At 41.1% G+C, this 16,291-nt stretch overlaps 1 protein-coding gene across 2 annotated transcripts in view; it reads left to right on the plus strand.

The window, feature by feature from the left end:
* The window catches only part of pcdh11 (protocadherin 11), a gene marked incomplete at both ends in the record, with an annotated part of 154,635 nt that overhangs the window by 46,005 nt on the left and 92,339 nt on the right, over positions 1–16,291 (plus strand). For both annotated transcript variants that reach the window (XM_084448742.1, XM_084448743.1), the window contains one exon: positions 12,365–12,424. In XM_084448742.1, the coding sequence (XP_084304868.1) occupies positions 12,365–12,424 (60 nt within the window). The remainder of the gene's footprint in view (positions 1–12,364; positions 12,425–16,291) is intronic.

Genomic DNA, 16,291 nt, shown 5'->3' on the forward strand with positions numbered 1-16,291 from the left:
TGTACGAAGGAGTGAGGAATTGATTAGGCCTATGCGCTGCTATATAGGCCTACATAAATGTCACCAATTGCTTGACTATATCCAGACAGCCTACTATAGACAATATACAATTAAATCATATAAAGCATATCAGGCTGAGCATATTATTTAATTAGCCTACTTTCTGTAGAGTAGGCTACAGGCTATAATTGCATATGGATAGCTTTTACACAGGCGGGCATGCTGGTTGGTACAATATGGTTAATTATGAAGCCTGACCTACATTAGGGTGACCATATTTTGATTTCCAAAAAAGAGGACACTCAGCCCGGCCAGGAGATAGCCTACTTAAATGATACTCACAGTTTACTCAAAGATGCCTTATAATTGTTTATATATTTAAAGTTTATATGTATGGATAGAAAATTCAGTTATATTACAAAATAATATCTCTCAAAAACAGAAATTCAGATAGGCTTCTCAGAGGTTTCAACGTGCTTTATTATGCCTAAAATAATATCCCTTTGATTGAAGTTTCAATTGTACAAAAATAACTGTAAAATCTCTGGAATAAAATAATGATAGAATCCTAACCCTAATGCCTCTTCTGTAGGCCTATAAGAAAATCAACTTGTAACAAAATAATAGCTCTCTTTTGAAATCTTACTGGACAAATAAATAAGTCGCCTATTATTAATTAGTAAATAAGTTGTCTGTGTGGGCTAAATTGATTGGTTGATTTTTCATTTGGTCTTGATTTCCGTAAGCCAGAATCCTTTTACCTGTCCTACAATGTTGAGTGAATGAGGAGCTAACACTGCTTGTCAACGGACCGTAACGTGGACTGTATTTTCATGAGGACTGTAGGGGGCGATGGAGCACTACCAAAGCAGTAAACATGGATGAAAATGAAGCGATATGGCAAAATACAAGACACATTTAATTCAAAAACAGTCTGAAAGTCGATTTACGTGCCTTCCTTCACTGATCAAAACAAAATCAAGTTTTATTTGGATCTGTATGGGTAAGCCAGGCTTACCCTGGCTTATAGGAGCAATCGCCACTGGGTCTCTGCTGTCCGTCTCTCCTCTCCCTCGCCTACCCGTCTCTCATCAGCAGGCTGGGACTCTGCTGTCTGTCTCTCCTCTCCCTCGCCTGCCCGTCTCTCATCAGCAGGCTGGGTCTCTGCTGTCTGTCTCCTTTATTTTGATCAACTGACCACATCTTGGGACTACATGGTTACTTTCTCACCTGAAGATATATTAAAACGTAATAAAGTGACATATTTACAGTGGTAGAGAATATTAAAAGGCTGTTTCAGTGTAAGGCCTTTTTTTTTTTTTACTTGCATATCTCGTTATAACGAGATAAACTTAAGCTTTTTTTTTTTCACTTGTGTATCTCGTTATAACGACTTAGTAACTCGTTATAACGAGATAAACTTAACTTTTTTTTTTTTTCATTTGCGCCTAGGAAGCTCCGTAGATAACAGCCTGTAATGTGAAAGAGAGGGATTAAAATAATGGGCAATAGAGAAAGAGTATGAGTGACAAAGAGAGACAGAGAGGGGGGGGGGAGAGAAAGAGAGAGTTTCACATTCAACAGGCACACCAGGGGCATGGTACTGAGACAAATTAAGGGGTATATATTTTCGGAGCGGGTTGATGCTGAGGTCTCGGGCCGGGCAGATAAATAGATCCGTCGACTCCTTTGAAATCATGGCAAATTTGCCATGCCTCGTTTAATCCCAAACACAATTCAAACTCTGCAGCATAAAAATGCAAAGGTCTAAGATGTTGTTCTCCACGTCCCGAGCTCCAAGAAAACAGAGAGACTTCTCATCAGTAGAGAGGGCAATCTGTCATTTGGGGAGCAGACAATGATTAGCATATACTTTTGTCAATGTCCCTCCCAAATGACACTCTACTCTAGTTCCTGCTTTGACAATTTGCTGATTTCTGTCATTATAATCACATTCCAGACACCACAGATGGAGAACTGCCACACAATACTCAGCACCACTGTTCTCCTTCAGCCCTCAACAATGAAAAATACATGAATTCATTGAATGTATTGTTACATAGAAAACAATCATTGGGATAATCTCATGTTACCATATTGTTTGATGGACTGTAAAAGAAAACCAGTGACATTGTGAATCTAATGTGACTTTAAATATCCTAAACATTATGTTTGCCTAACAAATAAGAACACTGCTGGAGTAAAGTAAGCTAACAGTCTCTGATGATCTTAAAAACACAGACGCTTCTCACATTTTGAATGAGGGCATTAATGGAGAGATAAAAGCCAAGAACTAAGTGATAGAGTCCATTTCTGTGTTGCATACTGTCCCACAGAGAACCATCTACACACGAAAATAACAACTTAGATGGCATTGTGTGTGGACCTCCAAAGGCCATAGACCACTAAGTAGTCTTATAATTTGCCAAAATATGCAGACATAAAGTGTCTGAGCCTCCCTACCATGATTATTGTATCTGTCACAAGCAAACAAGCACACAGTCCCCCCCCCCCACACACACACACTGATGGGCTCCATTCTGTGACGAATGAAAGCGTGTGCAAAGCCAGTTCCTCTGTCCTTGTAGCAGAGGATCAGGAGGCAGAAGCAGACACACTCGTGTCCCAGCATAGTGCATGTAACACTTGGTCTGCTCCCCAGTCACTGCCTGGATCAGAGAAGGGTAGGGCCATCATCCCAGTGTTGGCAGCAAACGAGGCTAGGCTTAGAATGACAAATTGGTTATAGGGACTGGTGACAGAACGCCAAGAAACATACTTTGAAAAGGGGTTGTGACAAGTGTCCACATTATATGGTCAAGTGTGTATGCAAGTCTGCCGACTGCAATGCCGATTGATCCCGTCCCAAAGACGCTACATCACAATCTTTTCGGCACAAAATGGAGGCGTTTATCTCTGTGGGTCATCCAAATATGCTGGATTATAGAGCAGTTTAAGACTGTCTCTTGGCCTCAATTTGTATCAAACTCTGCTAGAAACTTGTTAAAAACAGTGATTTTCAGAATACATTTCATCATTGTCATTCTGACCTCTGAATAGATCCCTAATTATGACTGATGTGATTCTAACAACTTATCATCTATATCTGCCTTTGTATGATGGCATAATCACTCAAATAACAAACAAACTATGTATGTGAAACACACATTATGCTGTTCAAACTGCACTAGTTGTAGGCCTGGAAGCCAGACTTCCTCGCAAAAAATAAATAAATAAATAAATTGTGATACAGCCTGGACTTCCAACTGTCCAGAATGATTTCAATGGGCGGAAGTAACTTTATTTGCCTTGGCAAACTCCTTCAGCTAGCGTAAACTTGCCAAATCCAGTCAGAAGAATTGCAAAAACCTCTTTTACTCTGAGAAACTCTGCTAGTGCATCTGTTGTTCTTGTTTACTTGTTGTTATTGAATCCATTTCTGAAATAACTGTATTTATGGTTGCTTTGGGAGACTATTTTGTAAGCGGCATGAATTTAATTTTCATGCATCAACTATGGGAACCAATCAGGGGCTGCATCCCCAATGGGAGGGAGGGGGGGCAGTTAAAACGCAGTCCCTGATTGGTGTTCCATTTTCTGGGAAAACTGAAATTGTTCTGGATGGCTAGAGGTCCAGACTGAATTGCAAACATGTTTATTTTTTAGAACCAGTTTCAGATTGGCTAACGAGTGCTGAATGGAATTGAATTGGAATTGCTGATTGAAGTAGCTGAAAGGCTTCGCTGATAGGGCACTGTTGTGTAGAGTACTGTCATCAGCATAGAAATGAGCAGTACAGTTGGAAAGATTAGAAGCAATATCATTTATGTAAATAGTGAAAAGTAAGGGACCAAGAATAGATCCTTGAGAGACTCCTTTATTTAGGGAGGGAGGGACTCTTTTATTTAGGGACTGGTTTATTTCAGAAAGGGAGATCATCTACTAATACAGTGTGCATTATATTTGATTGGCAATTAAACCAGTTGCATGCATTTGCTTCTAAGCCTATTTTGGACAGTCTGTTTAGTAGGATTATTGTTTGTTTGTGATTGTGTATGATTGTGTTAGCTCGTCGACACCGCAAATGAGGGAAACCTCAGTGTCTAACGAGTTGAAATAAAGGTTTGAAGTGAAATGAAAAGGATAGAGCGATCAACTGTGTCGAAGGCTGTTCAATGAACAGTGCCATGTGTGCTAACTTGCTAACTACAGCAGCAGCAGATACAGGCAGACTCACAGACAGCAGACACTATCTAGGGCATTGGCTTGGCTACAACACTGTGAACACGCTTTCCATGGGGGAGACAATAAAATAAAAAAACAATAAATTGCAGAAGACTGTCTAATGATGGTGCTATATACTGTAGTACAGCTAAGCATTTTCCATGGGGGACTTTCTACATATACTACTATATAGTTTATGTTGTGAAGATTTCTTGGCAATTAGCTTCAGACAGCAGACAGGGCTGTCTTCATAGTTGTCTTCTGTGCAATTATTAATTGGTTCCCAGTGGCACAGGCACGTGTTCAACGGGCAAGTCCAGCCAGAGGGCGCTGTGCAGTCATGCTATATGTTAGCCGCAGCTATCATTGTAGAATTAATTACAATTACAGCACCCAAGGGGGGGGGGGTCTTTATTCCAACACACAGTGACACACATTACATATACTGTAGTGAGCAGTGACATGGCACACAGCACACACATGCAACTTTCGAGGGCCACCGGTCGAAATTGTTCCCTGCATTAATCCCATCCCAAACAAAGTGCTCAGTCCAGGGACTGGACTGGGGGGCATCTGTTCTTCTGCATGTTTTTCATATTGAGTTATTTGGGAGTAAACCCTTGGGGACATGGGGAGAACATGAAAACAGCAAACATGCCCAGAGACCTTCTTGCTGTGAGGCGACAGTACTAGGTACTGTACCACCGCATCGCACATGAGCGATTTCGGGGTTCAGTGTCTTGCTCAAGGACACTTCGGCACACTGCCGGGATCTGGGATCGAACCAGGGACCTTGCGATCTCCAGCCGGCCGCTCTACCTTCCGAGCTACGTGCTGCCGAGTAGAGAAATGGAGGACGCAACTGTCATGGCAACTGCATTTTGAATGGGAAGTGTACTAGTACATGTAATTATGTTTAAGACAATCTGAGCATATAAATCTACAAGAACTGTACCCTACATCTGTAGACTGGATATAAACATCTGGATGACAAGTCTGAAAACAAACACAATGGAGCTGTTATGGGGATTAAACAGCAGCGATATCAAGCATCTCTGCTGTAGATTAATTTCTGCATGGACGCAAATCCAGTGCTTGATGTAATCCAGTGCAATATCGATCTTATCGAAATGGTCCTAGAATCCCTAATCTAATTCCTCTACTTTAAAATGATGGAACATAGTTGCTAAAACACATCCGGAGCTGCGTGAAATTGTGTAATTGCATTGTTTTCCCAATGGGCTGGCGAGCACCTTGGTCAAAAACTAGCTCATGAGTGCACTCACTCCCGACGGAAATGATCTCTCCTTCCGGCCGACAATCAGACCCACACACCGGCTGTCCTACAGGAGCTCTGCAAGCCTTGGGCATTATGTAAGGACAGTACAGCACAGCACAGCACAGGCGTATGGGATGGTGTCTGTCTCTCGTCTCCCTCATCTATATTGAAAGCAGAACACGCTGGCTTGGAAACAAAAACTTGGTTGCAAGTGGAACTTTTCTAATTGCTTTTCAAATGAGAGACCTTGAATGCTTCTATGTGTTGTGGCTTCGTGCAGAAGCTGGTTTTACATTCACGTTGTGCACATACCGAGTTTGCATGGCAGGCATGACAACCAGGAAAGGAAAGAGAGAGGAGTATCCGTGACTAGTCTGCCTGTCGGTCTGTAGGTCTGCGTTCCTATGATGGCCTGAGGGCTATGATGCGTTTTGTTTTTCGCCATTAAAATGATATTCATCATTCAGTCAATCAGTCTTGGGTGGCTTCCCCCCCCCCCCCTGAAACCACGCCTTATAACGATCCCAGGTAAGCCATTCAAATTGAAATGTGTTGCTTGAAGCAGTCATCAAAAATAATCGTTGTGATATGTCCTAGTTTTGCACTGGCGCTGACATTAATTGAAAATGATCTTAGGGAATGGTGAAAATGTGTTTTTTTTTATGTATGTTGACTGAAAATGAGCCTCATGCCCTTGGCTTACAGTTCTAGGATTTGAGCTTTACCTCAGATATGTGTTTCGGTAAAAGTGTTTGCACATACTGTGGGTCCCTTTGATTGCATGTCCAAGACAGCAACTACAAAATCCCCAAAGTCACTGAAATTGCAAAAGCTGTGTGTGTGTGTGTGTGCGTGCGGGGGGGGGGGGGTGAGTGTGTGTTTGTGTTGGGAGGATTGTTGTTTGAAACCCAGCATCCTGATTGTGTGTCAAATCCTTAATTGTGCTTACAGTGCCTCTCTCTGTGGCATAGCATGGTCTGCGGTGTCAGAGTCAGCATAGTGACAGAGCACGAGAACATTTCTACATTCAAGAGAATGACCAGTCAGATATAATACAAGATAATCTATTCAGAATACAAAGACAGGCTATCACAGACACACACACACACACACACACTGTGTATTATATTACTACATACGATGAGATACATCTTCATATTCAAGAAACACATGAATCCCCCTCAAACAAATGTTTTTTGAATGCTTGTTACATTATTTATTTTTCGCTGCCTATCATCAGCACTTGTCATGTCACACTGGCAAGGGAACTCCATAGGCAGCAGATAAAAACAACAACATGGCAGTCACATGATCAAAGATATTTGACTGTCCTGGAATTACCGCGCTAGAGTTCTGCTAGGGAGCAAGGAGTGAGAGGAGTGAGGAGTGGAGATGCAGCAGCAACTGACAAAATAACATTTTGCCCGGCCACTTTTGAAACGAAGCCAATGAAGTTTACGCCAAAAGAAAGCTCCTCGTTGTATGTGAGGAGAAAGCTGTCAGTGCCATCGGCCCACCACAACCACCAGCGTGCCAAGAGCACTGTCCACTCTGGTCCTCTGGCACTACTCAATACTGTACTTGTTTATATATATATATATATATATATATATATATATATCTGCAGAAAAGAGATTAGATAGAGAAGTTCTCCTACTGTAGGTTTACAGTGATGGGTGGCAGGTCAAGTCAGCCAATCCTCCTCCCTCGACTCTCTCAAATCTCAATCTCAAACCGTTTTACCGTCTTCTTTTGAAGAAAATAAAAAAATCAAATTTTTGATATGTCTCAGAGTTGTGTCCCCACTGGCCCTAATCAAATTACAATCGCCAGCCTGGCTCAGAAAAAGACAATAAACATCAATATGCGGTGTAATCCAAGGACCCATGTTACCATGCCTGTCAATAATGTTTCCTTAGCAGATACGGCACGCAATGTACGAAACCAAAATGTTGATTTGGAAACATGACCATCCTGTGGTTGAGTACAAGTAGTGTGTATATATATATATATATATATACAGGTCAATTATATATATAATTTTCAATTTGCATAATGAATATGCGGAATATAGATTTAAGGCTCAGATTAGACTAGTTGCCTTGTGCCTATATTGATGAATATTCATGATCATATATTAATCTGTTACATGTAAGTGTCCCTGGAGTTGTAATAAATTACAAGCCTTCCATGAACATCATTGTTTTGTTCTGCTAAAATAATGAAATGTGATCTTAATGTTGTTAATCCTGTAAAAAACAAACAAACAAAAACATAGCACACTCATTGCAGCCTGAGGATATCTTTACAATGTGTGTGTGTGTGTGTGTGTGTGTGTGTGTGTGTGTGTGTGTGTGTGTATGTGTGTGTGTGCGTGCGTGTGTATTTATCTATGGTTGCTATCAAGCTTAAACAGCCCACTCACCTTTAGTTCTGAAGTCAAATATTGAACTCTAGTGTTTTTTTTTTAAGAAATACATTCATTCTTCAATGCCAAATAATGGATGCCATGTACTACAAGAATGCACAGCTGCACTGAAATGCCTAAGGGTTGTGCTTGAACATAAAACTATCTACAACAACATACAGTATCAAGGAATACAGATCAGGAGCGTTGGGACATTGACTCAAGCGTTTAACTCTCAGCACTAGAGTTTGCTACAGAAAAAACAGAAAAGGAAAGAAATTCAGACGGCTTTGGAAAATGAGCCCCCACAGAGCCAGAGACCTTGGTGTCTCCACGCACCTGTGGGAAGGTGACATTTCAAAGTGCTCCAGTCACTACCTGCTATGATACCCGGCAGATAAGTCAGTTGCCACAGTGATAGCAGGGATATTATGTCACTTTGCAGCCTATTGCTATGCCCCATTGAGCTCTGATGGTATAGCAGTTGAGGGACCTGCTGAAAAAAAAGAAAAAAGTATGCAACATCACAGAGAATCTCTAACGCTTTTCTAAGCCTTTGTTCAATAGAAAGCTTTAACTTCATCCATGCAGACTTGGCAAATACCAGGCGATAGATTGTGATAGGGGATGCAATAAGCAACGAGGTAAATACGGTTAAAGCCCTTATGGTACAGTATAAGCATCCAGCTTAATGGGAGTTCTGATTTGCAAAACAAGCCCAAGAGGTTATTGAGAGGAATGCTGACATCCAAATACGAGAATAAACTTCCTCTATTTCACCCTTGGGACAGGTGAGCATACACACTAAAGCCTCCATTGTCCAGCCATCTAATTGCAGCGATGATTCGATTGTGATATTCCAGATATTGTTTGGAACAAGGTCATGAGCAGAAGTGGAAACCGCCTGAGCAATATTACAGCTAGAAATCACTGCTGGAGAGCGGTAAACTAATCAACACTCTCGACTGTACCTCTTACTCTCTCTCTCGATCTATCTCTCTCTGTCTCTCTCTCTCTCACACACACACACACATACACAACATATTCAATTATTATATTATGGATAAAGTTCTTAATGTGCGGAGGGAAAACATGGACAGCCAAGCTATGGTAGGCCGTAGCTCCATTCATATTTTACGAGCTAGTGTTTATGTTTCTGTGAAAGCTGGGACCTCTTCACAGTTGCTACACACTCCTTTAAGCTGTGATGAAATATAGACGTTAGGAGTCTGGACAGTTCATTGTCTCCACCCTCTTGGTGATACCACGAGGAAGCCATTTACAATGTCAGGGAGCATTTGCCATACCACGGGAGGATAATTGGATATGAGGACATAACCGGCACCACCTGCTTGGAATCAGCAGGCATTCCCAGGAGGAAGAGTGGAAAGTGTTGTGGCAGAATTCTGGGAAGTTAGTTAAGGCGTCCATTTCTCCTATTGTGCTACACTTCACCGTGACTTCTTTTATTCCAGTTAATCTCAAGATGCCTCTCTTTTTTTGTCATTTTCTCTCTGCTTTTTTTAAGTATTCAAACACTCCACATCTTTACGTAATAACAAACAGCAGGACCATCTGTTGTTGGCTTGTTGACTTCGGTTGGCATCACCTTTTAGTGCTTTTTTTCTTTCTTGTATCCGTCTGATGTATAGCTCTATTAACAATATGATAATCATTGTTATGTTAAATATGCTATGTTCATATGCTACTGTATGTTAAATCTCCAGACTGATAAAGCAGGGACAGTCATCTTTATGGCAGATGAATGAAAAAAACAACAAACAAAAACATAATCACTATACCCATTTCCGATTAAGTTTAGGATAATATTGTCAAGATCAAGATCCGACGTTGCAGAACTTGAAAAAAAGAACATTTTTATTTTATCTAAAAAAAAAAGGTATACATGTTTTTTTTTTTCATAAACATAGTCATTGGGTCCTATTGTTCAGTCTCACAATGCTATTAGAAAGGACATTTGTATATAAGTCCCGCCCTCAAGGTCATGATATATCACAACTTCCAAAACTTTGGCTGAGCAACAACACATTGTTTCATTGGGCTGGATTCATCAAATGTAAGTAAGTAAAATGCCTTTAATATTTTATGGGGTGATATTACAATGCCTAGAGCCTGTACATATGTTGTTATTGTGAAATACATCCTCCAAATGTAAATTAGAGCATGTTATATATTTGATGTATTTCTACAACACTGGGAGAGTGTGGCAGTGAGCAGCCATGTTGTACATATCTGGCAGTCTAAACAGACAGGGATTTTCTAGTTTTAACAATATATTTTAAATTACACACATTTTCTACACATTCCATACCCCATTATATATATAGTGTAGGCTATATATTTATTTTTACTCTAATTTCTAATCCAGTAATATTTGTAACCCATCACACTCGAAGCTGAATTCCCAAAATATACTGCAATAGCGTATCACATTTCACTGCTTGTCATGTTTCAGTAATCACCTTGAACAGTTCCTCCTTCTGTTCGTGCATATCTGCCACTATTTTGGCTCAATCCATAGTCAAAGCTCAAAGTTAGTTCTGGAAGGATACTGGGGGATGCCTGTTGCGAATGTTCAAGAATGCAGAGTGTGGTTGTAAGTGGGGGGCTGCATGCCTTCCTTTTACGGTGATAATCAGAGCACAATAGGTCGGCCAGACAGTATTGTGTGACGTGAAAAGTGTAAATAGGTTACTGTAGTGGAATGTGTAAACACATTTGCCCTGCCACCAATGTACTAAAGGTATTTCCTTTTTTTCCCATTTCAGAATGTCACTAGCAAGGAGAGTCTCGCTACTGTGTACAGGATCTGATAGATGCTCTCCAGAATGGAGAGAGTGATGTGGACATAAACTTTGATGAAACTGATGAAGAGTCGGATGAAGAAGCCTGTGGAGAAGTGGACAAAGAAAACCAACCACCCAATGACTTCCCACAAGATGCGGACATTGAGCCCCAACTGGCCAAACATGCCAAGCCCAGTGACAGATATTGGTGGCAGAAAAAAGATTTCACAAGCCCTAATACTGATTCTTCTGGTCCACCTCTCACAGAAGATGTGAGTTCTCTCCGCATACCACTGGAATACTTCCATCAGTTTGTGTCCAAAGACATCATTCTCTGACGACAAACACAAATGAGTACAGCCTTCAAACAAAAGGGACATCTGTAAACACCAATACCAAGGAAATAAAGAAAATGCTGGGCATGTACCTGAAGATGGGCCTTGTACAAATGTCTGGAAGCCGTATTGGGAGACAGACACACGGCACCCCCCTGTTGCTGATGTGATGCCACGCAACAGATTCCAGTCTATGTTGACATCCTTACATTTAGTCAACAACTTGACAGTGTCATAGACGGAAAAAAAGGACAAACTCTGGAAAATTAGACCATGGCTTGTTCCGTGCCGCCTTCTACTAGATTATTATTATTGTTATTATTATTAGATTTATTTTATTTTCCTATGTAATATTTGTCATTAATCCTAGTTTTAATTATGTTAAATTATTTTAGCCAGTTATTGCCCTTTATGTTTTATGTTTTTTTACTGCACTCTGTGAAGCACCTTGAGATTTGTCCTGCATTTTAAAGTGTGCTATATAAATAAAATTAATTATTCATATTATTATTATTATTATGGCTTGATTCATTCAGAGAGAAGTTCCTGCAGGTGGTACCAGAACAACACAACTCTGTGGATGGGATGATGATTCCTTTCAATGAATGAAGTTATGTGAAATGATATCATATCAAAGAAATTTGCACAACTCCCCAACCCATATATGACATATATGTATATACTGTACATATATGTCTGTTCCTGCATACAAGCACATGCTTGCCTTGCACATGCATTCCTTTATATATATATATATATATTTTTTTTTTTAAAATAAAATCACTGTTCATAAAAATGTCAAATGTTATTGTCAAATTATATTATTCATATTACATACTATGCAAATGAACCCTTAGTTGCTTTACTGGGGTACAAATGTTTGTACCTTGTTGTTTAGACAATGAGTACAAATGGCCTACAGGAAATTCTGCTACCCACCTCACCCAACGTTGTAACGTTACAACATTCCCATAAAACCTTACAAAAAAAACAACATTTGGCAAACACTTTATTATCATCTCCAAAGGTCTCCTACAACACCAACTTGAAAGGCTGCATTTTATTGTTTTTATGTTTTACTATGTCTGGGTTTTACAGGGTTAAGGACCGTGAGCGATGTGAGAGATAGTTGTGGATGAGGGTAGTGCTAAAACCTACTTTTTGAGCAGTTCACTTAAGCCAGGGTTATGTACTGCAGACACAGCCTATTAACTACAGAAAAATAAGCAGCCTGCACTGTCCTGTCATAAAAGATTGTCTGTCCAATGCCTTCCACAGAAAGCAGGTCTCTGATAATGTGTTTTTCTTGTAGAATCAGAGCCAGACACCAGAGAAGTCCTTCAACTCCATCACTCCCATCTGCCCTCATAAGGTAAGCCTCTGCTCCTTCTTAGCTCTGGTCAGTAAGGGGATGTGTCAGCTAATGGGTTTGAAAAGGTTGCCAATTGTATTTGCAGTTTGTCCCTTCCAACATTATTGTGCTTTTATATTACAAGGATAATTGAAATAGTTGTTTATGGTAGTTATTTATAGTTACTGTATGCTGCGTTGGTTTTGACTGGAATTGGTGAGATGGGAGGTGGGAGAGACGGAGAACGACCTCACCCAACCGCGTTACAGTAGACGACAACAACAGCTCAGAACAAAGATGGACGTTAGCTAGTTTTATTTAGGTAAACCACGCGTGGTAGCGTTTCTTGTCCTTTGGGGAATACTGTGTGTACGACTGATTTAATGAGACACCAACAAGACAGAAATGCTAATAAAACAGTATTACTAAAGTTTTAGTTTACACAGGGAGCTGCCATCTTGTTCACGACTTCCAGAGCAAACTGAGGGTAGGGTAAGTTGTACGAGTTCACAAGCCGAGAAAACAAGTCAAGAGGGGCATTCTAGTTAAAACTGCGAGTAGTATCTCATAAATCACGACTTCACGAGCCAAATGGAACACTGCATTACAAAGGCAGAGGGGGGTGTCGTGTGCCACATGGGGTATGTCTTCATCCATGACAACCAAGGCAGGCTTTGTGTGTGTGTGTGTGTGTGTGTGTGTGTGTGTGTGTGTGTGTGTGTGTGTGTGGCTATGTTGTTCATGTTTTAAGGTTAGGATTTTAGGAGGCCAACCTGATCCTCCATAGCCTACAGGGGAAACCGCATGAGCAGACAGCTGTTATTATTTAGTTTAATTAATAAAAAAAAAAGTTTATTTAGTACCATCACATTTTCAGAATTTTGGCATCGACTTGGTACCGAAGTATGGGTTCTCGTGACATCCCTAGTAGCTACTATACATGGCCAGGGCCGGACTGGGTGAATATTTCATGCCGGGAAATGTAACCCCAGTCAGGCCACGAGCCGAGCCGACGCGGTGAGATGGAACACCTTCAGTTTAGTTTTGTTGACAGGGGGGGGCAGTTGGCGCACCAGGCCACCGGGAAAATTCCCGGTGCTCCTGATGGCCAGTCCGCCCCTGCACATGGCTACTTGCTAACGCTAGCTGGCTAGCTCTGAGGTTCGCTGGCCAGCTACTGGAGCTGGCCTTGGCACTGTCTCCCAACTCCGCTGAGCTAGATCCTTTTCCTGGACTACAATTACTTCCTTAAACTCAACAGCAAGAAAACTGAACTCCTCCTCATCGGCTCCAAGCCCACCCTCAGATAGATCAACGACTTCACACTCACCATTGATGGCAGCCCCTTTCGGTCCTGTAGATGACCAACTGTGTTGGATGAGTTGGCGCTCACTGTAACTACAGTCCCTTAAAAGTGAAAAAAATAACATTTAGTCTCTGCCTAGCTGGTAACAAAAAGCTTGTTGAATAACTGTTGCACAGACATATCTGTAACATTTTCTATGACACCCATGTCTATAACGCATTATAAACATGTAATGCACTATGATCTGCAGTGTATAATTATAGTTACAAGCACTCATAAATATTCATAAATATTCATAATGCTTTAGAAAAATATGGTGGTTGGTTATGGTGGTTGGCCTGTCAAATCAGCCCTCAAAACTTGTTTGCCCAGGCTTTTGGCCCAATAGTTAGCCAGTTAACTCTCTCAGTTAGCTTACCCTGTGTTGTTAGTCCTGTCTGTTGTTTTGTCTGATTTGTCTTCTCTGTTCTTGTAAAGTGTCCTTGGGTGTCTAGAAAGGCACTATAGAAATCCCATTTATTATTATTATTATTATTGTTGTTGTTTCATAATGTATAGCCTACTACCCGACCTCTGATATTTAAAGCATACAATGACTACTTATAGTGACTTATAGCCAGCTTGTAATGTATATCCATCTATAACACAGGAATTTGTATTACTTTACACAATGTCCACTCTGACCACAGAGTAACTTATAATTACATTATAATGCATTTTAACACTGATTGTAATGCATTATAAAATGATTATAATATATTACAATTATGAGAATTATGATACACTATACGATCCTTATGGAAAACATATTTAACCAGCAATTACCAGCAGTAACCAGCAATTATGAAATATTATGATACTTGACCTTGTATAAGTCATTCTAAAATACTTTATAATGTGTTATGATTATTTGGAATATGTATGAGTATTATAGTTATACAGTGCTTTAAGCAGATTATAACGCATTATAAATATGTCTATAATACGTTACGGACATGGGCTTCATAGAAAATGTTACCAAAATGCACTCACAGTTGCATGAGGGTTGTGCAAACATTGCTTATATTTAAAAAATATATTTTTCTGAAAAACTCAATGTGAGACAAAATCATGATAAAAGCAGAAGAAGACTGCTCATTTAGATGAGTGCGCATATGGGGACACTTGTTCGACGAGCTTTTCGTTGCCAATTAGGCCAGAATAATTAATTATCTTTTTTTTCCTATGGTGGAATAAGGGGCAGTTTTTGGGCCTCTACAGGACCAAAAGGGGCTAGCTACATTGATGGCACCACAGTCTCCCCATCCTCCCAGGCACTCATGATCCTCAATACCCCTCGACCACCATTGCTAAATTCTCCCTGTAACACCTTGCAAAGATCCGTCCCTCTCTTGCACACCCCGCTGCTGACAGACTGATCCACGCCTTTAGTTCCTCCCGTCTCAACTACTGCAACTCACTCCTCTCTGCTAGCTCCATCAATAGACTCCATCCTGGCACCACATCACCCAGTCTTAGAAGACTTCCCATTGGCTTCCTGTCTCCTGTCGGATCAACTACAAAATCCTTACCTATAAAGCCCTTCATCAACCCCCCCCCTCCCCTCCCCCACCCCCCATATCTCACAGACCTCCTCTCCCCCTACCAAACCCTCCAGTCCCTCAGATCTACCTCAGCCTCCCTCCTCTCCACCCCTAGGTCCTGGAGGACTGGGCCTTCTGCAGGGCTGCTCCCAAGCTCTTGAACTTCCTCCCCCTGGTCAGAGAGACTCAGAGTCCCTCCCAGCTTTCCAATTGCACCTCAAGACCTTTCTCTTCTTCACTGCCTTCTCTTAGCCCTCCTCCATCCATTCTTGTGTGTTTGTGCTATGATTGTCTGTTGTCTGTCTTTGGCCCGGTCAAAATGTAATCGAAGAGAAATCGTTCAAGATAGGGGGGAATCCAGACTGATCTGCAGAGAGAAACGGAAAGTGAACTGTGAGATCAGGATGGTCTCATGATAACTGCACCACATGTGGACTATATAGAGTGTAAAGAGTGGAACAGTAGGCTCTGAAAGGGCTGTTTTAACATCATCTGTACACATAGAAAATGTGCGTGCCAGCATATTGGCTTGTGCATACAGCTTGCAACAACTGCACTTCATCGTCATCATGACCACATTACGTGACACAAAAAAATCGTTTTGTGGTGAATTTGTTCACCACATTTAGCCCTTAGTCTGCCATAGAGAATGGATGGAAATGTTGCTTCTGATCCTCCTTGGTTTTAGCAATCATGACAATACTCTTTTGACCTTCGCCCCAGCTGTGGTGTGTTTGTTTGTTCGTTCGTTCATTTATTTATTTGTCAGCGGGATTACGCAAAATCTACCAGACTGAATTTCATGTCACTCAGCGGCAGTGTAGCATGGGTGAACTTAGAGCCCATGGCGGGCGGATCCACTAATTAAAACATAACTTTGATGAAAGCCAGCTCCCTGTGTGGGGGCCGCTAGAGACACGGGGTTCGGACAAAGCCGCCCAAACATTGCCGGCCATTCACATTCACAAGTTTTAAATCATGGCAAACAAAGATGCAGGA

Source organism: Borostomias antarcticus (assembly GCF_949987555.1).
Source record: "Borostomias antarcticus genome assembly, chromosome: 14".
Taxonomy (NCBI): Eukaryota; Metazoa; Chordata; class Actinopteri; order Stomiiformes; family Stomiidae; genus Borostomias; species Borostomias antarcticus.